This window comes from Denticeps clupeoides, chromosome 19, assembly GCF_900700375.1.
Source record: "Denticeps clupeoides chromosome 19, fDenClu1.1, whole genome shotgun sequence".
NCBI lineage: Eukaryota > Metazoa > Chordata > Actinopteri > Clupeiformes > Denticipitidae > Denticeps > Denticeps clupeoides.
In genome coordinates this window covers 8,899,961-8,923,881 of record NC_041725.1, presented here as the reverse complement: position 1 = coordinate 8,923,881, position 23,921 = coordinate 8,899,961, and the positions used below count along the sequence as shown (strand labels likewise).

Sequence of the window (23,921 nt, the reverse complement as noted above, 5' to 3'; positions counted from 1 at the left end):
ACGTTGACTGATTTTGGTCGCAGATCCAGGATATGAACCTAGCTGTAAAGGGTTTGGCTTTTATGGCATATGCACTGAAATAAAAATTTTATTTTAATTGCACACAATCTACTATGGCACTGCTACGTTCACAGATACTGATGCATCTTGTGCATTTTTTTTGCAAATGCAAGAAACATTTTTTTCCAGTTTTGGACAGATTCAAACCTGTTTTCTTTGATTTAACAGTTTATTTATTCCCTTAGTCTTAAATTGAACATGATTTTGACGCCCTTGAGTGCCGTATCTCTTTTTTTTTTATTGCTGTTGTAAGATTGGACACCGCAGGACCATGCTTTTGTTTTGCAAAGCGACCGTCTACAAGGAGAAATGTGACATTCCTGTGCCAATTGTTGTGCATGAAGATTCAACACCTCTGTTTCACACACCTGTTGTCGGACGGCCTTTTGCCGAGCCAAACGTGTGAAGTGTTGGCCGTCTGGACCGCCTACCCTCTTTGTCTTGCGCAGACGGGAGGCCCCCGAGACAAACGTGTGAAGTGTCGGCCATCAGGACCGCCCACTCTCTTTGTCTTCCCCAGATGGGAGGCACCGGGGGGCATGACATCAGAAACAACAGGTTCTGATTGGTCTGTGACAACTTCCGGTAGGCCAGGGGTATAAAAGGTCTGCTCACATGTGGAGAAGGGGCTCTTTTGTGTCTTCTTCTGTCTCTCTCTTTTTTTTAAGCAGAATATTTTCTAGGGAGCTACGTTTTGCTCAAGCCATGGAATTTGCCATAGACGAGATCAACAACAGATCTGATCTTTTGCCTAATATCACATTGGGTTATGAGATACATGATTCTTGTGCTGCTGTTCCCATGGCCACAAAAGTTGCCTTCAAGTTTGCCAATGGACAAGAGCCTGAATTTACACTTAATCCCAAATGTCCGAATGTTGCCAGTGTTGTTGCTGTTCTGGGGGACTATCTCATCAGCAAGTGTTGGCATATCTCGGGTCATTTTTTTTTCCGAGTTCCAGAGGTCTGACCCTATTTATTTAAAGAACAGTAACATGATCGAGGGGGAAAAAGACACAATTTTGTATGACTGCTGACAATAATTTCACTTGTTTGTATATGAATCTATACACATTGTCTGCTTTCAAAACCATAAAATGAAATCTCTGTCTCTAAATTTCAGGTCAGCCACTTTTCAACCTGTGCATGTTTAAGCAATAAACAACAGCATCCCTCTTTCTTTAGAACCATTCCCAGTGACCAGTTCCAGGCAGTTGGATTGGCCCAGCTGGTGAAACATTTTGGCTGGAAGTGGATTGGGGCAGTTCGCAGTGATTCAGACTATGGTAATAACGGCATGCCGTCTTTTTGAGGGCTGCTCAGAATGAGGGAATCTGTGTGGAGTACTCTGTGGCCTTATACAGGGCAAACCCTCAAAGCAAGGTGGAACGAGTCGCAGAAGTTATTCGGAGATCTACCTCACGAGTCATTGTAGCTTTCATGTCTTCAGGGGATCTACGCGTTTTGTGGGAGGAGTAGTGGCCTCCACCCCCATTTCAGTGGATTGGCAGTGAATCATGGGTGACAGATCCAGAGATGCTTAAGTCTAAACTGTTTGCAGGCGCTGTTGTTTGGCTATCCATATCCATACTCCTCTCTTCCCATCACTCTGGTACAAATTGATCTTGGTCTCATCTGTCCATAGGATGTTGTTCCAGAACTGTGAAGGCTTTTTTAGATGTTGTTTGGCAAACTCTAATCTGGCCTTCCTGTTTTTAAGGCTCACCAATGGTTTACATCTTGTGGTGAACCCTCTGTTTTCACACTGGTGGAGTCTTCTCTTGATTGTTGACTTTGACACAGATACACCTACCTCCTGGAGAGTGTTCTTGATCCAGCCAACTGTTGTGAAGGGTGTTTTCTTCGCCAGGGAAAGGATTCTTCGGTCATCCACCACAGTTGTTTTCCGTGGTCTTCCGGGTCTTTTAGTGTTGCTGAGCGAACCAGTGCATTCCTTCTTTTTGAGAATGTTCCAAACTGTTGTTTTGGCCACGCCTAATGTTTTTGCTATCTCTCTGATATGTTTATTTTGTTTTTTCAGCCTAATGATGGCTTGCTTCACTGATAGTGACAGCTCTTTGGATCTCATCTTGACAGTTGACAGCAACAGATTCCAAATGCAAATAGCACACTTGAAATGAACTCTGGACCTTTTGAGTTATCAATGAGTTATCTGCTCATTGTAATTGGGATAATGAGGGAATAACACACACCTGGCCATGGAACAGCTGAGAAGCCAATTGTCCCATTACCTTTGGTCCCTTAACAAGTGAGAGGCACATATGCAAACTGTTGTAATTCCTACACCGTTCACCTGATTTGGATGTAAATACAAAATACAAGCTGACAGTCTGCAATTAAAACACATCTTGTTCGTTTCATTTGATATCCATTGTGGTGGTGTATAGAGCCAAAAATATTAACATTGTGTCGACGTCCCAATATTTATGGACCTGACTGTATGTAGTTCAACATCAAGAGTCATTGTGGCTTTTGTTGATTCTGTTGATATGCATGTGCTGCTGCAAGAGTTGACAAAGCAACCTGTATGCTTGCAGCAGTGGATTGGCTGCGAGGCATGGGTGACAGATCCAGAAGTCTTGAAGTATGGTCTGCTTGCTGGTGCTGTTGGGTTTGGTATTGAGCGTTCTGTTATCCCTGGATTTTGGAAGTTCCTTCTAGGCCTTTCTGCAGTACAACTGTCTCATTCAACGTTGCTCAAGGAGTTCTGGCAGGAAACATTTAACTGTAGATTGTTTGAAGGGCAAATAGACCCTGACAACTCTGAGGGTCTTAAAATGTGTACTGGCACTGAGGACATGAGTACTGTAAATAATCCCTATACTGATCCTTCACAGTTACGCACAGTGGCTCATCTGTTACTCCCAGACTCAGTGACTTCTTTGTTTGCATCACTGTGTTCACCCCAATTAGTAAGTCAACCTATGTATTTCCAAATAACCGAGCTGCCCATTTTCTCCATTCCCAGTTGTATGTGTATGTATGTCTTGTATGTGCTATCAATTTCAGTTCAGACCCTCTTGAGAGTACGTAACACACATCTGCCTGCTTTTTTTAATACTGTTTATCTTTTGTTCTTTAATTAAAAACACTGTTGTGCAATTTTGCCTGGTGTCCTTTTAGTTAAGCTTCAGTTAAGACTTTGTACAATCAGCAACATCCATACTGTAAAAAGCAGTCAGTTAGTGTAGGAAAATGGGTAAGTAAATTATTTTTTTACTTAATTGAAACTATTATTAATCCTTTTTATATAATACCTGCATCATATTAAAAAAATGTCACAATATATTAATATATCAAAAGCCACATATGGAAATATCAGGCTTTTCAGAAGTCTAAAGGTATGGTAGAGGTAAAAAAGTGCATTGTGTTTTCATGATTTTACAGATTTACAGTTTCCATTATTGGTTAAAACCACTTGTTATGAAATAGAAGGATGTTCACATGTACATCCCAAGTTGTGCTGAAGCACCTGCCCTTTGGCATCTGACACAGTTTATGCAAAACAGTTTTTATTTTATTATCTTTTACATTTTAGACCATGAAATATTTTCAAACTAGTTATTAATTAACTCACTATCATCAGGAAAACAGGGATGAAATAGAACTATTATGTTTCTGTTATGCATTAAAATGTATTTGTTTTAATCCATGGGACCTATCAGGTTTTTTCATCATCTTGAAGAAGGTGTGGTTAATGTCTGCGCAGGTGAGAAAGGACTGGCGCATAACAGTATTTAAACCCCTACAAGACACACACCATTCAGACAGTGTCCCACCAGTGAAGTGATGTGGATCTCACAGGCTCCAGCTCTGGCACTTCTTCTAATTCACTGGGTTTTTGGGCAAAAGCCTCCTGTGTCTGAAACAGGATCTGTCATCTGTAAATTACAAGGGACATCTGCACAACCTGCACTCTCCAAGCAGGGGGATTTTTTAATTGGGGGAATTTTTGCATTTCATTATGACTTCATTTTGGAGCAAAACTACACTAGGCATCCTCTGCCTTTGCAGTGCACTGGAAGGTTCGTGATGCAAAGTAGGACAGGGAACACAGCATTTCCTCAAAGGCATCTTAGAAACTGTGTGCAGTTTCAAAATAAAATGAAATGTGCTTACTGTTTAAGTACCTGCTGCTCTGAAGTTATCTTTCTTTTCCCTTTCCAGACTGTACTCTCGGGAGCTCCGTTTTGCTCGTGCCATGGAATTTGCAATACAGGAGATTAACAACAGACTGGACATCTTACCCAATGTTACGCTGGGCTACCAGATATATGATTCCTGTGGCACTCTGCCTATGGCTGTAAAAGTTGCTTTCCAGTTTGCGAATGGCCTAGATCCTGGATTTATAATAGATCCCTCTTGTCAAGCGGTGGCTAAAGTTGCAGCTGTCATTGGAGACTCAAATTCGACACCAAGCATAGGCATTGCTCGTCTCCTGGGTCTTTTCAGAGTTCCACAGGTCTTACTACTTTCAGTGTTTATCTTAGCTACATAACGTATTATAAACCATCTGCAAAAGGTGGCCTATGATTTGAATCATTTGTCATTTTAAGATTCCCTCATTACTATTAATTAAATTATCTCATGTAAATGTGGCTACTTTATATTCTTTATTCTTTTAATATTACCTAAATCTTAGGTGAGCCACTTTGCCACCTGCGCCTGTCTGAGTGATAAGCGGCAGTATCCTGCTTTCTTCAGAACCATCCCCAGTGACCACTACCAGGCAGCTGCACTGGCCCAACTGGTCAAACACTTTGGCTGGACGTGGATCGGTGCCATTCGCAGCGATTCTGACTATGGTAACAATGGGATGGCATCATTCCTGAAAGCTGCACAAAAAGAGGGTATTTGTGTTGAGTACTCTGTGGCTTTCTCAAGTTCAAGTCCTCAAAGCAAGGTGGAAAGAGTTGCGGAAATCATACGTAGTTCAACATCAAAAACCATTGTTGCTTTTACCAACTCAGTTGATATTCGTATTCTAATGGAGGAATTAACAAAAAAAACGACCCCTCTGTTACAATGGATTGGCTGTGAGGCATGGTTAACAGATCCAGAGGTCCTCAAGTTTGGAGAGCTAGCTGGTGCTCTTGGGTTTGGTATTGAGCGTTCTATCATCCCTAGATTTCGGGAGTTCCTTCTAGACCTTTCTGCAGTACAAGTGACAGAATCACCCATACTTCAGGAACTCTGGGAAGACACATTTAATTGTAGACTGGCTCAACATCAGTCAAACCTCGACACTGGGAAAGGACTTAAAATATGTACTGGCACTGAGAACTTGAGTGCTGTTAATGTTCCCTACACTGATACATCACAGTTACGAATATCCAACATGGTGTATAAAGCAATGTATGCCATTGCTCATGCTATTCATGGTGTTGTGTGTAAGGACAATGAAAACCAACAACCTCAATGCAACAAAAACACAGTTGTGCAACCATATCAGGTAAAAGACAAGATGGAAGTTATTCACTTTTATTTATTGTACCATACTGTGGTTTTGAGTCAGACATACCTAAAATGATTATTTCAGGTCCTTGAACAACTTAAAAAAGTGAATTTCACAACAAATGGATACCCTGTTGGCTTTGATTCTAATGGGGACCCTGTACCCACATATGAGCTTGTCAACTGGCAAGAATCTGAGGATGGGACCCTGCATTTTGTGACAGTGGGTCGTTATGATGCATCTAAACCTAAAGATCAGCAGTTCAGCATGAGCAGGAACATCAGCTGGATGAACAAACAATCACCAGTAGGACTTCACTTGCTTGCAATGTATTCATTATCTGAATGTATTAATAAGTTATTAATTCATGGATGTCATTATGTGCATATTTGTGGGAGAGGTTCCTGTATCAGTTTGTAGTGTGAGGTGTCACCCAGGAACCAGGAAGGCAGCACAGAAAGGAAGGCCTGTGTGTTGCTATGACTGTCTACCATGTGGTGAGGGGGAGATCAGTAATGAAACAGGTATAGTTTTTAAAAATATACACATCAGGTTGCAAATTAACTCAAATTAATAGCACACCCATAGTGTTTCTCATCAAAATAAAGTGAATTTTAACAATTGTTAGAAACATTATAGTGCAATCTGCTAGCCTAATTGTTTAAACTTTGCCACAGATTCTACAGACTGTATTTCCTGTCCTGATGAGTATTGGCCAAATTCTCAGAGAGATGAATGCCTGCCTAAACTCGTTGAGTTCCTGTCACTGGATGAGGTTCTTGGGATCATACTGGCTGTTTGTTCCATTGCAGGAGCCTGTATGGTTGTTGCGGTGGCTGTTATATTCTACAGACACAGAGCATCCCCCATTGTCAGAGCCAATAACTCTGAGCTGAGTTTCCTGCTGCTCTTCTCACTGACTCTGTGTTTTCTTTGCTCTCTTACATTCATCGGACAGCCATCTGACTGGTCCTGTATGCTGCGTCACACTGCATTTGGAATCACATTTGTCCTCTGCATATCCTGTGTTCTGGGGAAAACAATAGTTGTCTTAACAGCTTTTAAGGCAACAATTCCAGGCAATAGTATTATGAAATGGTTTGGTCCTCCACAGCAAAGAATGACTGTTGTCTGTTTTACATCTGTACAGGCCCTGATATGCACCTTGTGGTTGGTGTTGTCACCCCCATTTCCCATTAAGAATATGTCACTGTACAAAGAAAGAATCATTCTTGAATGTAACCTGGGTTCAGCTGGGGCTTTCTGGGCCGTGTTGGGTTATATTGGCCTCCTGGCTTTCTTGTGCTTTGTCTTGGCTTTTCTGGCTCGTAAGCTGCCTGATAACTTTAATGAAGCCAAATTCATTACATTCAGCATGCTGATATTCTGTGCTGTCTGGATCACCTTTATCCCAACTTATGTCAGCTCTCCTGGCAAGTTCACTGTAGCTGTGGAGATTTTTGCCATTTTAGCGTCAAGTTTTGGACTGATGGCTTGTATATTTGTTCCAAAGTGTTTCATAATCATATTCAGACCAGAACAGAATACCAAGAAGCATCTTATGGGAAAGGTTCCGTCTAAGTCTCTCTAAAACGAATGCAAATTTGAGTGTCCTGAAGGCACAAAATACATTCAAGATGCAAGATTCATAATCCACGTGCTGCACCAATTCATGTCTTACCATAGTGAGTAGCTCATAATCAACAGCAGAGTAAAATTCCTAACTAAATAAATAGATTGTATGTTACATTACACTGAGTGACAAGTACATTTATATTTGTCTAGTAAAGCTTACCAATGTATTTTGTGCTTTTTCGTATTTCATGTTCTGACTAGGTCTGACTTTTGTGTTTTCTGACAATCACATTTTCTGACAAGCACATGGAAATAAGCAAAGATTATCAGATGAGTATTTAATATGAGCACTTTGTCAAATTAATTAACAAATACTGGTTTTCGCAAAATCTTTCCCGCTTATGTACAATATCAGGCAAATTTGTCTTTATCTGTTAACACAGGCCACCCAGCTACTGGTTCAGGCCTTAGTAATCTCATGACTGGATTACTATAACTCCCTTCTAGCCGGTCTACCTCTATGTACCATCCGACCTCTACAACTAATACAAAATGCAGCAGCACGACTGATCTTCAACTTTCTCTCCCACACCACCCCTCTGCTACACTCCCTCCACTGGCTCCCAGTAGCTCCACGCATCAGATTCAAAATACTGATGCTGGCCTACAAAGCCAAACATGGAGTAGCACCATCCTACCTCACAGCCCTTATTACACCTCGCACTGCACCTTGTATTCTCTGAGCCTCCAGTACTGCTCGCCTGGTTCCTCCATCTCTGAAGGTAAAAGGAAGACAATAATTTAGACTCTTCTCTGTCTCAGCCCCTCGTGGTGGAATGAACTTCCCCTTGTAGTCAGAACAGCACAGTCACTGAGCACTTTCAAACGGCAGCTCAAGACCTTCCTTTTTAGAGAATATGTAGATTAACTTGTAACCTATGTATAGAAACTACAACATAGTGAATAAAAAGATTGTATTGGGGTCCTAGTGAACCGGAATTTATCACTTCATAAATGGTAACATGGAAGCACGTTGTAAATCACTCTGGATGTTCTAAATCAGTCCCCAGGGGATTTCAATGGACCCATCCAAGACCGTTACCACCTGGCTTTCCCCTCTATCATCTGACAATTGCAACAGTTTCTGGGCTTCGCCAATTTCTATTAAAGATTCATTAGATTCATCACACAATTAGAACACCCTGTCTTATCATCCTGGATCCCATAACACTGAGGTGGACACTCTCTCATGACTGCACTCACAAGGGCAGTGGTGCCCTAGTGGTTAAGGAAGTGGCCCAGTAATCAGAAGGTTGCCGGTTCAAATATCCCGATCCGCCAAGGTGCTGCCACTGAGGCACACACTGCCCTCCGTGCTCCTGTCATGACTACCCACTCCTCACCAAAGGTGATGGGTTAAAAGCAGAGGACACATGGCTCGGGTTCCGTCTGATCAAACTCCACCCTGAAAAGCTCCAGGAAGTGGAACATTTATCATACGCCCTCTTCCAGAGCGACTTACAATCAGAATTTACAGGGACAGTCCTCCCCTGAAGCAACTCAGGGTTAACTGTCTTGCTCAGGGACACAATGGTAGTAAGTGGGATTTGAACCTGGGGCTTCTGGTTCTGAGGCGATTGTGTTACCCACTAGGCTACTACCACCCTACTACCACACTCACCCGCAGACCTTGTTGCTTCCAGGTTTGTGGCTCACCTGCCATGGTTTGACCCCTGTATTATCAAGAAGAGGTTTGCGGGGGTCGGATCCCCCCTCAGGAGGAGCCCCCAACCTGTACTGCCCCCCCAAAAAATTGCCTAACCAGTGTTCTGTGTGGCAGTGTTTCACAATGAAAATCACTTTCACTCCAAGGACAAACCCCCTACCGTTCCTATCGTCCTACTGCCCACATCCTAGCACCCATCCAATGGATCCTGCTACGTGAAGTCACATCCAGCAATCTTCAGGAACCCCCCTTCACCTCAAACGCCTCCAGCACATGTCTTCATACTAATGACACTGCTGCCCCAAGTGTTACAGTGGGGATGACTGGACTTGCATTCGGGTCATCCAGAGTACCCACTGTAAAAAAGACCATGTGGTGAGGGGTGAGAGAGCAGAGTGTGTAGAAAAACTCTTTCTCCCTCCACACAAAGCACTGTATTAAAATCACTCCAATTTGATGTTACCTGGCAGAAAGAGGCATGGCACAATAGAGGTTAAATATGAACAGTTTCTAATTTATTAACACTGGTAAATAATTATTGTAGTTACATGTGAAAATTGAATGTAAAAAGGTATCAATGTTACAGAGAAAGAGAGAAAAGAGAAAAAGACTCAGAAGCCTTCCAGCTTCCGATGGAAAACCCCCTTTCCACATGTGAGCAGACCTTTATACACCTGGCCTACAGGAAGTTGTCACTGGCCTACAGGAAATTGTCACTGGCCAACAGGAAGTTGTCACTGACCAATCAGAACCTGTTGTTTCTGATGTCACGCCCCCGGTGCCTCCCATCTGGGGAAGACAAAGAGAGTGGGCGGTCCTGACGGCTGACACTTCACACGTTGCCGTCAGACAAAAGGCATGTAAAACAGAGGTGTTGAATCTTCACGCACAACTATTGACACAGGAATGACACATATCTTCTTGTAGACGGTCGCTATGCAAAACAAAAGCATGCTCCTGTGATGTCCATTCTTATACCACCAACTGATTCAGCGGGTTTTTGGGTGACCAGGACTTCCTGAAGATGTCAAGGAAAATGTCACGGCATACCCGGTGTGTGCAGTAAACAAGAGAGACAACCAGCAACCCCATGTTCTCCTTCTCTCGCTACCTCATCCACACCAGCCATGGTCTCACGTCTTGCTGGACCGGGCTACCACAACATTACAGTCCCCCCGAAGATCTCCTTTTGATAGGGGACCTCAATTAATCCAGAAGTTCGGTGGTTGGACGCACAACGCTGTGGGAAAATAGGGGTGTGAGCTTTTATCCTGATTTTTTTGTGGTGTGAGGTTTATATATTTGGATTCATGAAAGCTAAAAAATACATACAATTATTTTTACCAGATAGAAATGACTCAATCTGTGTTACTGGATGTGCTGGAGATACACAATCAGGGTTAGAGCAATGCGGCGACATTTTTGTGAACCGTGTGACGTGTATAGTTGTTTTCAGTTTTGGCAATCGATAGAATGAGAAAGGAGTGCTGGAGAACCAGCGCTGGTCAGGCAATTTTTTTGGGGGACAGTACAGGTTGGGGGCTCCTCCTGAGGGGGGGATCCGACCCCCGCAAACCTCTTCTTGATAATACAGGGGTCAAACCATGGCGGGTGAGCCACAAACCTGGAAGCAACAAGGTCTGCGGGTGAGTGTGGTAGTAGGGTGATAGTAGCCTAGTGGGTAACACAATCACCTCAGAACCAGAAGACCCATGTTCAAATCCCACTTACTACTATTGTGTCCCTGAGCAAGACACTTAACCCTGAGTTGCTCCAGGGGAGGACTGTCCCTGTTAATTCTGATTGTAAGTCGCTCTGGAAGAGGGCGTATGATAAATGCTCCTCTTCCTGGAGCTTTTCAGGGTGGAGTTCGATCAGACGGAACCCTAGCCATTGATCGGACCATGTCCCACCACCACTCCTCCTGACTAGCTGGTGAGCAGGTTGGGCCAGGAGTGGGCCTGGGTCCCCCTCCAGTGGGGCAGAACGCTACAGAGGCCCCTGGGTGGGGCCCCAACAGACCCAGAAGGGGCCAGCAAAGCCCCTAACTATGAAAAGAGGCGTGCAGGGAGAGGGGCTGGGGATTCCAGCAGGGACTTGCAGGGGCTCCATGTCACCAGAAGGCACCACCCTGTGGTATGGTGACTGGTCTCTGGGTGGTCCGGTGCAGGGAGGAGAGCTGGGGGCACCAGCAGAGACGTACAGGGGCACTTTGTTAGTGTGTGTGTTGTGTTGTGTTGTTTTTTCCTTCTTCTTCTTTTCTTCCCACATTCTCCCAAAATAGAACCCGCGAGCGCAGCTCCGGCGGGCGCGTGTGTGCGTCCGTTGCGTGTCTCCGCCCCACGAGATGCTTATTTTTTTAATTGCACACAATCTACTCTACTATCGCACTGCTACGTTCACAGATACTGAGGCATCTTGTGCATTTTTTTTGCAAACGCAATGAAGAAACATTTTTTTCCAGTTTTGGTCAGATTCAAACCTGGCAGTTTTCCTCTGGTTTTTGAGTATGGGCAGTCTTCACCATGCAGACCTTACTATCCAGTTTCCATACAGAGTCCAATGCAGTCAATACCATAGAGCTGGGAATGTTATAAGATCCCTGGAAAAGATTTAGAACATCCATGATATCAAGGATTCACTGGAATGATTCACTGGCAATGACTGACCCATATATGAAAACTCACCCATCTGTTTTGGCCGAGTGTGACTTGATAGATGAGGACATCTGACACTTTTAACAGCTTTAGGTTAAAACAGTTTTATATTTAAATGGTTAAAACACAAGTGCTGGTCTGAACTTAAATTCAGGCATGGTGCAGAATAACAGCCTTTTTGAGTCCCACATTGAGATGTCCCTGGTGTCCCTACACCATTTCAGTGTGTGTTAAAAGTTACTGAGAAGAAGAGTGGTTGGGCAAGGAGGACAGCGGCATATAGGAGTTGAGGTGGCATTCACAGAAAGTATGTCATTAACACCATTCACCAACCACAAGATTTGGCACAGACTGGAACTCATGTCGGTGTTTCTCCAGATAAAAATAAATCTCCTTATGACGATATAAAGGGACAAACTGAATTTACACTTAATCGCTATTTCTGGGGGACTCTAGCTTATCAGCAATTGTTGGCATATCTTGGGTCATTGGACTTTTCCGAGTTCCACAGGTCTTACCCTCTTTATTAACAGAACATTAACATTGTAGAAAAACATCACTAAAAAATACTATTTAAAATGATACTATCTTATACTAAGATTTACTATTGATATGAGATCCTTGTAATGATTGGTTAGTCCATATAAACCACACCCCTTTACCCTCAGTCTTTATCCACCAGTTCCTGATAGCACAGGTGAGCACAAAGATGAAGGTATTTAAGCCTGTGTAAGAAACTCCCAACCTGTCAGTGTTCCAACTCTGTAGTGATGTTGACTTCACAAGTTCCAGCTCTGGCTCTTGTTGTCCAATGGGTCTTCGGGCTCAAGCTTATGGTTTCTGAAGCAAGCTCTCTCGAATGCACACGACAGGTCAGTTTTAGCCCAGCGGCACTCTACAAGGAGGGGGATTATGTTATTGGAGGCCTTTTCTCCTTTCATTATTACATGCGAGTCCTGGAGAACAACTACACTGGCCGCCCTGAACCTCTTCAGTGCACTGGGAGGTGAGTAATTTACAGCAACACAGAATGCCAGTATGGGCTTATAATGTAAAAAAGGAACATTCATTCATTTGATACCTTTAATTCAAGTGCATGCAGTGTTGTGTTTTTTTTATGATCCAAGGTCATGTGTCTTCTTCTGTCTCTCTCTTTTTTTTAAGCAGAATATTTTCTAGGGAGCTACGTTTTGCTCGAGCCATGGAATTTGCCATAGACGAGATCAACAACAGATCTGATCTTTTGCCTAATATCACATTGGGTTATGAGATACATGATTCTTGTGCTGCTGTTCCCATGGCCACAAAAGTTGCCTTCAAGTTTGCCAATGGACAAGAGCCTGAATTTACACTTAATCCCAAATGTCCGAATGTTGCCAGTGTTGTTGCTGTTCTGGGGGACTCTAGCTCATCAGCAAGTGTTGGCATATCTCGGGTCATTGGCCTTTTCCGAGTTCCACAGGTCTGACCCTCTTTATTTAAAGAACATTAACATGATTGAGGGGGAAAAAAATTTTGTATGACTGCTGACAATAATTTCACTTGTTTGTATATGAATATATACACATTGTCTGCTTTCAAAACCATAAAATGAAATCTCTGTCTCTAAATTTCAGGTCAGCCACTTTTCAACCTGTGCATGTTTAAGCAATAAACAACAGCATCCCTCTTTCTTTAGAACCATTCCCAGTGACCAGTTCCAGGCAGCTGGATTGGCCCAACTGGTGAAACATTTTGGCTGGACGTGGATTGGGGCAGTTCGCAGTGATTCAGACTACGGTAATAACGGCATGGCGTCTTTTCTGAGGGCTGCTCAGAATGAGGGAATCTGTGTGGAGTACTCTGTGGCCTTCTACAGGACAAACCCTCGAAGCAAGGTGGAACGAGTCGCAGAAGTTATTCGGAGATCCACCTCACGAGTCATTGTAGCTTTCATGTCTTCAGGGGATCTGCGTGTTTTGTTGGAGGAGTTTGCAAAGCGGCCTCCACCACCACTTCAGTGGATTGGCAGTGAATCGTGGGTGACAGATCCAGAGATGCTTAAGTCTAAACTGTTTGCAGGCGCTGTTGGTTTTGGCCTTGAACGTTCTGTAATTCCCGGTTTGCGGCCGTTCCTGCTGGATCTCTCTGCTGCGAAAGCTGCTCAGGTTCCTTTGTTCAAGATGTTTTGGGAGGAGACATTTAACTGTGAACTGGCTAAAGGTGAAACACAGATGGTCACTGCACAAGGAGTCAAAATGTGTACTGGTACTGAAGACCTGAGCGCTGTAAATATTCCCTACACAGATACTTCACAGCTGCGTGTTACAAACATGGTGTATAAAGCAACATATGCCATAGCACACGCTCTTCACAGGATTGTGTGTGAGGATGGGCTACTCTCATTCCCTCAGTGCAACAGAAGTATTGTTGCTGAGACCTTTGAGGTACTTATGAAATGAAAATAAAGTGCAACATGAAGAACAAAAAATAAATAATAAGTGTATCTATATATGTGCAAATGACAAACAAAGCTAAACTGCATGGTGTGTTTGTTTGCAGGTTTTGAAAGAGCTTAAAAAGATTAACTTCACAGTAAATGGATATCCTGTTCATTTTGACTCTAATGGTGACCCGGTGGCAATATATGAAGTCATCAACTGGCAAGTAGCTGAAGGTGGGGCTCTGAAGTTTGTGACGGTGGGTCGCTATGATGCGTCGAAGCCCAAAGGTCATGAGCTGAGCTTGAGCAGGAACATAACCTGGTTTGATGGACAAATGCAGGTGTTTATTCATGTGAAAAGATATTCTTAATGTAAAAGGATGTAACAGAACAATTGATTTTACTTGAGGTGTGTCTGTGTCTGTTTGGCAGGTGCCTACATCTGTATGTAGTGAGAGCTGTTCACAGGGCACTAGGAAGGCAGCACAGAAAGGAAGGCCTGTCTGCTGTTATGACTGTGTACCATGTGGAGAAGGGGAGATCAGTAATGAAACAGGTAGTGTGTTTTTGGTACTTTTGAGGAGAAACACAAAGTAAAGTAGTACATCTATCCATAATGTACATTTACCACAGTATATGTTCACATTGCTTTGCATCTTGAACAGATTCTCTGGACTGTATTTTCTGTCCTCATGAGTTCTGGCCAAATTCTAAGAGAGATGAATGCCTTCCTAAACCAGTTGAGTTCCTGTCATTGGACGAGGTTCTGGGGATCATGCTGGCTGTTTGTTCCATTGCAGGAGCCTGTATGGTTGTTGCAGTGACTGTTATATTCTACAGATACAGGTTTTCTCCCATTGTCAGAGCCAATAACTCTGAGCTGAGTTTCCTGCTGCTCTTCTCACTGACTCTGTGTTTTCTTTGTTCTTTAACTTTCATTGGTCGACCCTCTGAATGGTCCTGTATGCTGCGTCACACTGCATTTGGAATTACATTTGTCCTCTGTATCTCCTGTGTTCTGGGGAAAACTCTAGTTGTGTTAATGGCCTTCAGGGCTACACTTCCAGGCAGTAATGTCATGAAATGGTTCGGTCCTCCACAACAAAGACTCAGTGTTGTCTGTTTCACTTTTGTACAGGCTCTGATATGCACTTTATGGCTGGTGTTGTCACCTCCATTTCCTATTAAGAATATGTCTCATTATAAAGAGAGAATCATTCTTGAATGTAACCTGGGATCTGCTGGGGCTTTCTGGGCCGTGTTGGGTTATATTGGCCTCCTGGCTGTCTTGTGCTTTGTTTTGGCTTTTCTGGCTCGTAAGCTGCCTGATAACTTTAATGAGGCCAAATTCATCACATTCAGCATGTTGATATTCTGTGCTGTCTGGATCACCTTTATCCCAGCTTATATAAATTCTCCAGGAAAGTTTACCGTAGCTGTAGAGATTTTTGCCATTTTAGCTTCAAGTTTTGGACTGATTGCTTCTATTTTTGTTCCTAAATGTTATATAATAGTGTTCAGACCAGAGCAAAACACTAAGAAACACATCATGGGGAAAGTCCCTTCTAAGTCTCTCTGAAAAAAACTAATAACAATAATAATATTAATAAAATTCATTTTAATTACATTTCCCAAAACTGTGCAACATAACTTTACAACAGCCACCATGCAGTTGTGTAAAATACTTTATTGTATATTAATGGCATTGGTTTGAATACATATTTTCATACTTTTATCTGCATTTTAACAAATAAAAATGTTACATAATTTAGCAAATTAACATAGTGTGTGTGGTTGGGATGGTAGTAGCCTAGTGGGTAACACACTTGCCTATGAACCAGAAGACTACAGAGTCACAGGTTCAAATCCCACTTACTACCTTTGTGTCCCTGAGCAAGACACTTAACCCTAAGTTGCTCCAGGGGGACTGTCCCTGTAACTACTGATTGTAAGTCGCTCTGAATAAGAGCGTCTGATAAATGCCCTAAATGTAAATGTAAAAATGTAAATGGTTGGCCTTGATATAGATTTACTGTATAAGCTTGCTCTAAGTGGAATATTTAAAATTGTACATGCATCCATAGGTGTGAGACTTTGCAACTCAACAAATTAAACATTTATGTCTGTCTCCTCTTGTGATGTATTTATAAGTATATATAAGAATAATAAATTATGAGCATAATCCAACCCACATTAATCCCTCTTCATTTTAATAGCACTTTATACAACCAAACTGGACCAAAGCACCCTCACAGAGGAATTAAATACACAGAACAATTGGGACAGTGGTGGCATATTGGCTAAGCGGCTAACCCATGAATCTCGAACTGCCAAATGATTTATAAACGAGATAATTTTTACAAACGTGTTTGTCAAAGCAACAGTCTCAACGCTGTTGTCATGGAAGCCGTGATCTGAAACCTGAACCAGTCAGCATTGTATCAGTTCATCAAGCACTGAATGATTCAGTGAACAACTTTTTTCACCAACTCTGTTTTTTTAAACTGATTCTACTGATTCAGTTCTAAAAGAACACCCTAACGGTGTGTGCCCCTTCAACACCACCTTGTTCAGATCCTTCCTTACTGTTCTCTAATGCTAACATTCACAACGTGGGAACAATTTTCCAAACTACATCACCAACAGTGACGTAGTTGCCTCTGCATTGATCTTTAAACTTGCTATGTCATAAAAGTTTGAAGATTGGAGAAAAAGTTTAGGTATCACAGATTTACCAATGAAGACATCATTCCTATACAAATGGACACAACCTGAAATTAATATAAAGAACAGGCACATGAAATGCATTATTGGACACTCCATGTTTCCTGACAAGAAGATATGAACTGGCTTACAGCTATGTAAACTGTAAACTCTGAATAAAAGTTTTATTAATAGTTTTGTCATTGTTATGCAATAAAACGATTGAATCAACACGATATATCTAAATTTTTGGAAAACCACAGACATTGAGTTTGCCATCCCTTAGTGTTTTACTGCAGTTTGATTTTATGAATGCGTTTAGAAATGATTAACCAACTAAGCTTTTTTAATTCATTTCCCTTCATTTATCTCTTCTTGAAGTTGGAAAAGATGTCCTTTTTAGTTTAACTTGAGGAAAAAAGTTCAATCAATACTTCAACTTGTCTGTACTTTTGATATCTCTGACATGCATGCACACAATACAATGAAAGACAAACGAGTGAGGGAGGGCACAACATAAATGTAAGTCCTAATTACCAAACGGTAAAGGAAAAAAATCAGCAGTACCCTCCTACTTCAGATCTTTCTTCACAGATCTTGCAGCACTGCTTGACTGGTACCACCATCTCTGAAGGTAATAGGAAAGCATTCATCAAGACTCTTCTCTGTCTTGGAGTCTAAGTGTTGGAATGAATTCCCACAAGATGTCCGAACAGCCGAGTCATTAAAGATCTTCAAACTCTTCCTGTTTATAAAAATAAAGAGCTCTTAAGTACACTTTCTATATTCTATAAAAATAAAACGTTCTGAGTTGTCATGCGAATGGTATGTACAGATCGGGTCCGAGTGAACCAAACGAGGGTTTTCAATGATGGTGTCACGTTGGCTGGACATGGCGAGGAAGGAGGAAGCATATGCACAACCATAAACATGGGTTTAATACATAAGGAACAGGACAAGGGAAACATCACGTAACAGATGAACAGCCAGCTTTATACAATCAGACACGGGTGAAAAAAATCAGGAAACATAATAACACTGGACGAACATGAAACTCCGGTCCGAACTCTGGACCTGGAGTAGCCCCTTCCTGACAGGATCCTGACAGACAGCACTTATGTAAATTACTCTGGATTAAGAAAGTTGATGTTTTTGTGTGTGATATTTGGGTTCCCTGGATAAAGCGCATTTCATGTTTGACCATTTAAACGGTGCGGCAAAAGAGGAGGTAATGTATGGGTTGACGAGTAAGACCAAGATTAAATTATAGAGATTGTCATGAGTGTCAAACTTACAATGCTTTACAGGAGAATACCTGCGAGAATTTTCTCACACTTTTCTTCCGGATGGAACAAAGACGTTGCTCCAATGTGTTTGGAACACAGATAAATGGCTCAGGATTCACCTCCCTTGCACTGATTTATAATCTATTTCAATCCTCCCCCATGAACCACTGCTCTTTTGCAGTCTGCAAAAGAATCCTTCCATCACTGCAGTCCTTGATGTCCTCTTACACATCAGAAGTCCCCACTCCTTTAGTTGTCCAAGGCCTCAGCAACCCCGTGCAGTCCAGCCCTACGCTGGGCAACCCGGTTTCTGCCGTGTTCAGCTTTTCTAGCACAATTATTTCCCCTGGCAGGCCGCTACACTGTGCGTCACACATGTCCATGCAGAAAAAACAGGTTTGTGATGAATTAAATCATACACTAGTATTTCCTTCAGAGGTACCAGATCTCAACCCAAAATAAGATTTTTGTGGAACAAGAGGCATAAAATATATAAATATTTGTCATACAAATCATAGGGGCTTTATTATAATAATGATTAAAACAATGTGAAAGCCACACCTACATACATCTTCCACTCCCAGTTGACAGCATGAAGGTATTTAAGCCAGCACCATGACCTCTCAGTGTTCCAACTCCGAAGAGATGTGGAAGCCAGTTCTGACTCTGCTTGTAGCCTGCCTGGTCCTTAGGCTCAAACCTATGGCATCAGAAACCACCTATGTAAGTTGCACACAGCAGGGGACCTACAGCTCACCTGCATTCTACAAGGAGGGGGATTTTATTGTTGGAGGAGTCTTTTCCATGCACTTTGCAATGCGTGTTGTGGAGCACAATTACACCGGCCGCCCTGAGCCTTTGCAGTGCACTGGCAGGTTAGTGAGCCTCAAACAGAGGTCTGTGATTATAAAAAACAAATTAATAAAAACTAAAGTAATAAGGCTGTAATGAAGAAAACATGACATTGATTTTTGCAGTGATTGTTCTGCTTATGTCATCCCTGTCTCTCACTCTTTCTCTCTCTTAACAGAATGCACACAAGGGGCCTCCGTTTTGCTCGTGCCATGGAATTTGCCATAGAAGAGATCAACAACAGATCAGATCTCTTGCCTAATGTAACATTAGGTTACCAGATTTATGATTCTTGTGCTGCTGTTCCCAAGGCCTTGAAAGCAACCCTCCAGGCTGTGAATGGAGATGACCCTGACTTTAAAATGGGTCTTACGTGTCCAGCAGTGGCCAGTGCTGCAGCTGTCCTGGGAGACTCCAGCTCTACAGGAAGCATAGGCATGTCCCGAGTCCTTGGTCTTTTTGGAGTTCCACAGGTAAGAGCGGGAACCAGTGCATGTTCAGCTTCTTGAAAGAAGAAACATTTCTCTTATATAACCCAATAATTTCAACATTTCCAGCATTGGATGAATTTAACATATATTGTATTAAGAACGTTTCTCCATGCTCTCATATTTGTGTAATTCCTTTATAAACACTTATTTTTCATAATGTATTGAATAATTCAAATAATGTGCAAATGTTAGGAAGAGAGTCAGGAGACATATCAAATTCTTTACATTTTTTGCTGATAATTTATGATTATGATTATTTGCACTTATGTTGACACAACTGAATACACTATAATAATCATAATCACTGAACACAATTTGAACACAGTGAACACACTTTTTTTGCATGAAAAAGCACTTCAGGTTATATGGTATATCATGGTATTTTATTAACCATCTTATACATAAGGTGAGCCCTACAATCATACAGCCCCTGAACCCAAAGTGCAGTCCAACATACATTGCCTTATTTTAATGGAAATGAATACAGAAAACTAAATATTGCATCATGACAAAATATTTAAAAAATGTGCTTAACCATTCAACCTTTTCTCTTTACATTTAAGGTGAGCCACTATGCCACATGCTCATGTCTGAGTGACAAAACGCAGTATCCCTCTTTTTTGAGGACTATCCCCAGTGACCAGTTCCAAGCAGCTGGATTGGCCCAGCTGGTGAAACATTTTGGCTGGAAGTGGATTGGGGCAATTCGCAGTGATTCAGACTATGGTAATAGCGGCATGGCATCCTTTCTGAGGGCTGCTCAAAATGAGGGAATCTGTGTGGAGTACTCTGAGGCCATCTACAGGACAAACCCTCGAAGCAAGGTGGAACGAGTCGCAGAAATTATTCGGAGATCCACCTCACGAGTCATTGTAGCTTTCATGGCTTCAGGGGATTTGCGTGTATTGTTGGACGAGTTTGCAAAGAGATCTCCACCCCCACTTCAGTGGATTGGCAGTGAGTCATGGGTGACAGATCCAGAGATGCTGAAATCTGGATTGATTGCAGGTGCTGTTGGTTTCGGAGTTGAGCGGTCTGTAATTCCTGGTTTGCGAACGTTCCTGCTGGATCTCTCTGCAACAAAAGCTTCTCAGATTCCTTTGCTCAAGGAATTTTGGGAGGAGACATTTAACTGTAAATTGCCTCAAAAGCTAATAGTCTCAAATGTGGCACAAGGAGTGAAAGCATGTACTGGCACTGAAAACCTAAGTGCTGTAGATAACCCTTATACAGACACTTCACAGCTTCGGATAACAAACATGGTGTATAAAGCAATCTATGCTATAGCACATGCTATTCATGATGTTGTGTGCAAGGACAAGCTAAAGTCATTGTCACAGTGCAACAGAACTATAATTGCTAAGCCATTCAAGGTAAAAATAAATAAATAAATAAATAAATAAATAAATAAATAAAGATAATAAAATGCTTTCCTGTTACCTTGAGAGATGGTGGTAGCAGTCAAGCAGTGCCGCAAGATCTGTGATGCATGGGAAATAGGCAGGGTGGCTATTAGTTATCATAGTCAACCGTTTTGACAGTTTTTTTAATTTATTTTTTAAATGCTCCCGTGTACCACATGAGCAAAATATTTGCTATACAGTACAGGCCAAAAATTTGGACACACCTTCTCATTCAATATGTTTTCTTAATTTCATGACCCTTTACGTTGGTAGATTCTCACTGAAGGCATCAAAACCATGAATGAACACATGTGGAGTTATGTACTTAACAAAAAAAGGTGAAATAACTGAATAACTGTTTTATATTCTAGTTTCTTCAAAATAGTCGCCCTTTGCTCTGATTACTGCTTTGCACACTCTTGGCCTTCTCTCGATGAGCTTCAAGAGGTTGTCACCTGAAATGCTTTTCCAACAGTCTTGAAGGAGTTCCCAAAGGTGTTTAGCACTTGTTGGCCCCTTTGCCTTCACCCCAAACCATCTCGATTGGGTTCAGGTCCGGTGACTGTGGAGACCAGGTCTCCACTTTTTGTTAAGTACATAACTCCACATGTGTTCATTCATAGTTTTGATGCCTTCAGTGAGAATCTACCATGTAAATGGTCATGAAAATAAAGAAAACACATTGAATGAGAAGGTGAGTCCAAACCTTTGGCCTGTACTGTACTTTCTTTTAGCAAATTAACAAGGGCGCTATTTCAGTTCAACACAATGTGGTTAAGTGTTGATGTTCTTACAGTCATCAATTCATGATTGGTGTACCTATATGTTGTTTTGTTTTGCTCTTTCATGGCAAATTCATCATTATATGTTTCACATTTGTATCAATGCATCTGTGTTCACTGTTCAGGTTCTTGAGCAACTCAAAAAGGTCAACTTCACAGTAAATGGATATCCAGTTACTTTTGATTCAAATGGAGATCCAGTTGCTGTATATGAAGTCATAAACTGGCAAATTGCTGAAGATGGTTCCCTGAAGTTTGTGACAGCAGGTCGCTATGATGCATCGAAGCCCAAAGGTCAGGAATTGAGCCTAAGCAACAACATCATCTGGGTTGGTGGGCAAAAGAAGGTAGAATTATGTATCATCAAGTTTGTTTACTTTCTGTGTACATTAATACAATTGTGTGTAGTTCTCGCTATCACCGCTCTCTTCCCTTTCTCTTCATCTGGCTTTTATTTTGTGTGTTGTAGGTCCCTCTCTCAGTGTGTAGTGAGAGCTGTCCCTCAGGAACCAGGAAGGCAGCACAGAAAGGAAGGCCTATCTGCTGCTATGACTGTGTACCATGTGGTGAGGGGGAGATCAGTAATGAGACAGGTGAGGCACAATTTGTTGGAGTAGACTAATCAGCAGGCAAAAACAGGTTAAAAAGACCTGGTCAACCCTGCCCTTGTTCACATTCCTCTGCATCTTACACAGATTCTCTGGACTGTATTTCTTGTCCTGATGAATACTGGCCAAATTCTAAGAGAGATGAATGCCTGGCAAAACCTGTTGAGTTCCTGTCATTGGATGAAGTACTTGGGATCATATTGGCTGTTTGTTCCATTGCAGGAGCCTGTATGGTTGTTGCGGTGGCTGTTATATTCTACAGACACAGAGCCTCCCCCATTGTCAGAGCCAATAACTCTGAGCTGAGTTTCCTGCTGCTGTTCTCGCTGACTCTGTGTTTTCTTTGTTCTCTGACTTTCATTGGTCGGCCCTCTGAATGGTCCTGTATGCTGCGTCACACTGCATTTGGAATCACATTTGTCCTCTGTATCTCCTGTGTTCTGGGGAAAACTCTAGTTGTGTTAATGGCCTTCAGGGCTACACTTCCAGGAAGTAATGTCATGAAATGGTTTGGACCTTTACAGCAAAGACTCACTGTTGTCTGTTTTACTTTTGTTCAGGCCCTGATATGCACACTGTGGTTGGTGTTGTCACCTCCAATTCCATTAAAGAATGTGTCATATTATAAAGAGAGAATCATTCTTGAATGTAACCTTGGTTCTGCTGGGGCTTTCTGGGCCGTGTTGGGTTATATTGGCCTCCTGGCTGTCTTATGCTTTGTTTTGGCTTTTCTGGCTCGTAAGCTGCCTGATAACTTTAATGAAGCCAAATTCATCACATTCAGCATGCTGATATTCTGTGCTGTCTGGCTCACCTTTATCCCAGCTTATGTCAGCTCTCCTGGCAAGTTCACTGTAGCTGTGGAGATATTTGCAATTTTAGCTTCAAGTTTTGGACTGATTATATGCATTTTTATTCCCAAGTGTTACATTATCTTGTTCAGACCAGACCAAAACACTAGAAAACATATGCTGGGAAAGGTACCATCTAAGGCTCTCTGATATTGATTAACATGGGAACCAGTCTATCATAAATGCTGTGTGAATATTTCAGATTCACAAAGTACCTTAGTAAAGTGATTTTACATTGTTGCTTAAAACTCATTTAAGAATGTACTGTTATAAATATTTTAAATGTTTAAGTCATTTATAATGAAAAAATAAACAAAATTCACGCTATGGTTAAAGTAAGTCCCAATGATAATGTCTGTTAATAATGTTGTAAGTTTACTTCATGGGTTTGCATATCAGGTTGTAGAATTACTTGCAATATTGGATTAGCTTATGTATTTACAATATGTCTTTTTTTTTTCTACAAAAAAAAAAAATATTTAGTGTGACTAAAGTTGTCCACCCCACCAGAGTGCTCCGGTAAAGCTGAGATCACTAATGATTTGTATGCAATTTGACAAACATGTGAACTGATAAAAAAATTAATGCCACCATAATAAAGTTTAAAAATCATGTGTTACTCGAATGAAATATGTTTAAAAAGCATTTTGACAAAAATGACTCCAATTTATCTACTTCTAAGTCAACTACTATAATATGTTTTATGTCTATGGGCTAAAAGTTAAGACCTACCTGGCGTAGATTATGATTATACAGTGTCATGCCACGGAGGGGTGAAAACAGACATTTCACAGCTTCGGATCACAAACATGGTGTATAAAGCACCTTGTTCTATAGCACATGCAATGTGAATTATGTTGTGGGCAAGAATAAGCCAACATCATCGTCACAGTGCAACAGAAACATAGTTGCTGAGTCATTTTAGTTGAAAATATTAATAAGCGCCATGGGCTCCTTTCATTTTAAAGCATTATTTAAATGCGTCCTCTGCATATTGGAAATAAGCTGGGTGGGTACTCGTTTCCTTATC

The 23,921-nt window shown here is 41.7% G+C and overlaps 3 protein-coding genes across 4 annotated transcripts; all 3 read left to right on the top strand.

The window, feature by feature from the left end:
* The first annotated feature begins 3,862 nt into the window (after positions 1 to 3,862).
* On the top strand, positions 3,863 to 7,241 carry LOC114769141 (extracellular calcium-sensing receptor-like). Its single transcript, XM_028961915.1, has 6 exons — positions 3,863 to 4,105; positions 4,248 to 4,542; positions 4,723 to 5,532; positions 5,620 to 5,841; positions 5,936 to 6,059; positions 6,213 to 7,241. Exons 1-6 carry the CDS (start codon positions 3,870 to 3,872, stop codon positions 7,124 to 7,126), a joined length of 2,601 nt encoding a protein of 866 aa, XP_028817748.1. The 5' UTR covers positions 3,863 to 3,869; the 3' UTR covers positions 7,127 to 7,241.
* Positions 7,242 to 12,425: 5,184 nt separating this feature from the next.
* On the top strand, positions 12,426 to 15,575 carry LOC114768939 (extracellular calcium-sensing receptor-like). Of its 2 annotated transcripts, none has more exons than XM_028961481.1 (6): positions 12,426 to 12,499; positions 12,661 to 12,955; positions 13,110 to 13,919; positions 14,035 to 14,256; positions 14,348 to 14,471; positions 14,581 to 15,575. In XM_028961481.1, the coding sequence occupies exons 1-6, from the start codon at positions 12,441 to 12,443 to the stop codon at positions 15,492 to 15,494; spliced, it is 2,424 nt and encodes an 807-aa protein (XP_028817314.1). In that variant the 5' UTR covers positions 12,426 to 12,440; the 3' UTR covers positions 15,495 to 15,575. The 2 variants fall into 2 exon arrangements, with proteins under 2 accessions (XP_028817314.1, XP_028817313.1); XM_028961480.1 differs by having other exon boundaries at positions 12,658 to 12,955.
* A 2,974-nt stretch (positions 15,576 to 18,549) lies between these two features.
* LOC114768945 (extracellular calcium-sensing receptor-like) lies at positions 18,550 to 23,052 on the top strand. Its single transcript, XM_028961486.1, has 6 exons — positions 18,550 to 18,779; positions 18,935 to 19,229; positions 19,811 to 20,620; positions 21,558 to 21,779; positions 21,902 to 22,025; positions 22,128 to 23,052. The coding sequence occupies exons 1-6, from the start codon at positions 18,550 to 18,552 to the stop codon at positions 23,039 to 23,041; spliced, it is 2,595 nt and encodes an 864-aa protein (XP_028817319.1). The 3' UTR covers positions 23,042 to 23,052.
* The last annotated feature ends 869 nt before the right edge of the window (positions 23,053 to 23,921 follow it).

Excerpts from the sequence above, each read along its gene's own strand:
- LOC114768945 (XM_028961486.1), top strand. The coding sequence starts at position 18,550 with ATGTGGAAGCCAGTTCTGACTCTGCTTGTAGCCTGCCTGGTCCTTAGG. Across the intron at positions 18,780-18,934 it reads CCTTTGCAGTGCACTGGCAG|AATGCACACAAGGGGCCTCC; the intron begins GTTAGTGAGCCT and ends CTCTCTTAACAG. Across the intron at positions 20,621-21,557 it reads TAATTGCTAAGCCATTCAAG|GTTCTTGAGCAACTCAAAAA; the intron begins GTAAAAATAAAT and ends TTCACTGTTCAG.
- LOC114769141 (XM_028961915.1), top strand. The coding sequence starts at position 3,870 with ATGTGGATCTCACAGGCTCCAGCTCTGGCACTTCTTCTAATTCACTGG. Across the intron at positions 4,543-4,722 it reads GTCTTTTCAGAGTTCCACAG|GTGAGCCACTTTGCCACCTG; the intron begins GTCTTACTACTT and ends CCTAAATCTTAG. Across the intron at positions 5,533-5,619 it reads CAGTTGTGCAACCATATCAG|GTCCTTGAACAACTTAAAAA; the intron begins GTAAAAGACAAG and ends TGATTATTTCAG.
- LOC114768939 (XM_028961480.1), top strand. The coding sequence starts at position 12,441 with ATGCGAGTCCTGGAGAACAACTACACTGGCCGCCCTGAACCTCTTCAG. Across the intron at positions 12,500-12,657 it reads CCTCTTCAGTGCACTGGGAG|CAGAATATTTTCTAGGGAGC; the intron begins GTGAGTAATTTA and ends CTTTTTTTTAAG. Across the intron at positions 13,920-14,034 it reads TTGTTGCTGAGACCTTTGAG|GTTTTGAAAGAGCTTAAAAA; the intron begins GTACTTATGAAA and ends GTTTGTTTGCAG.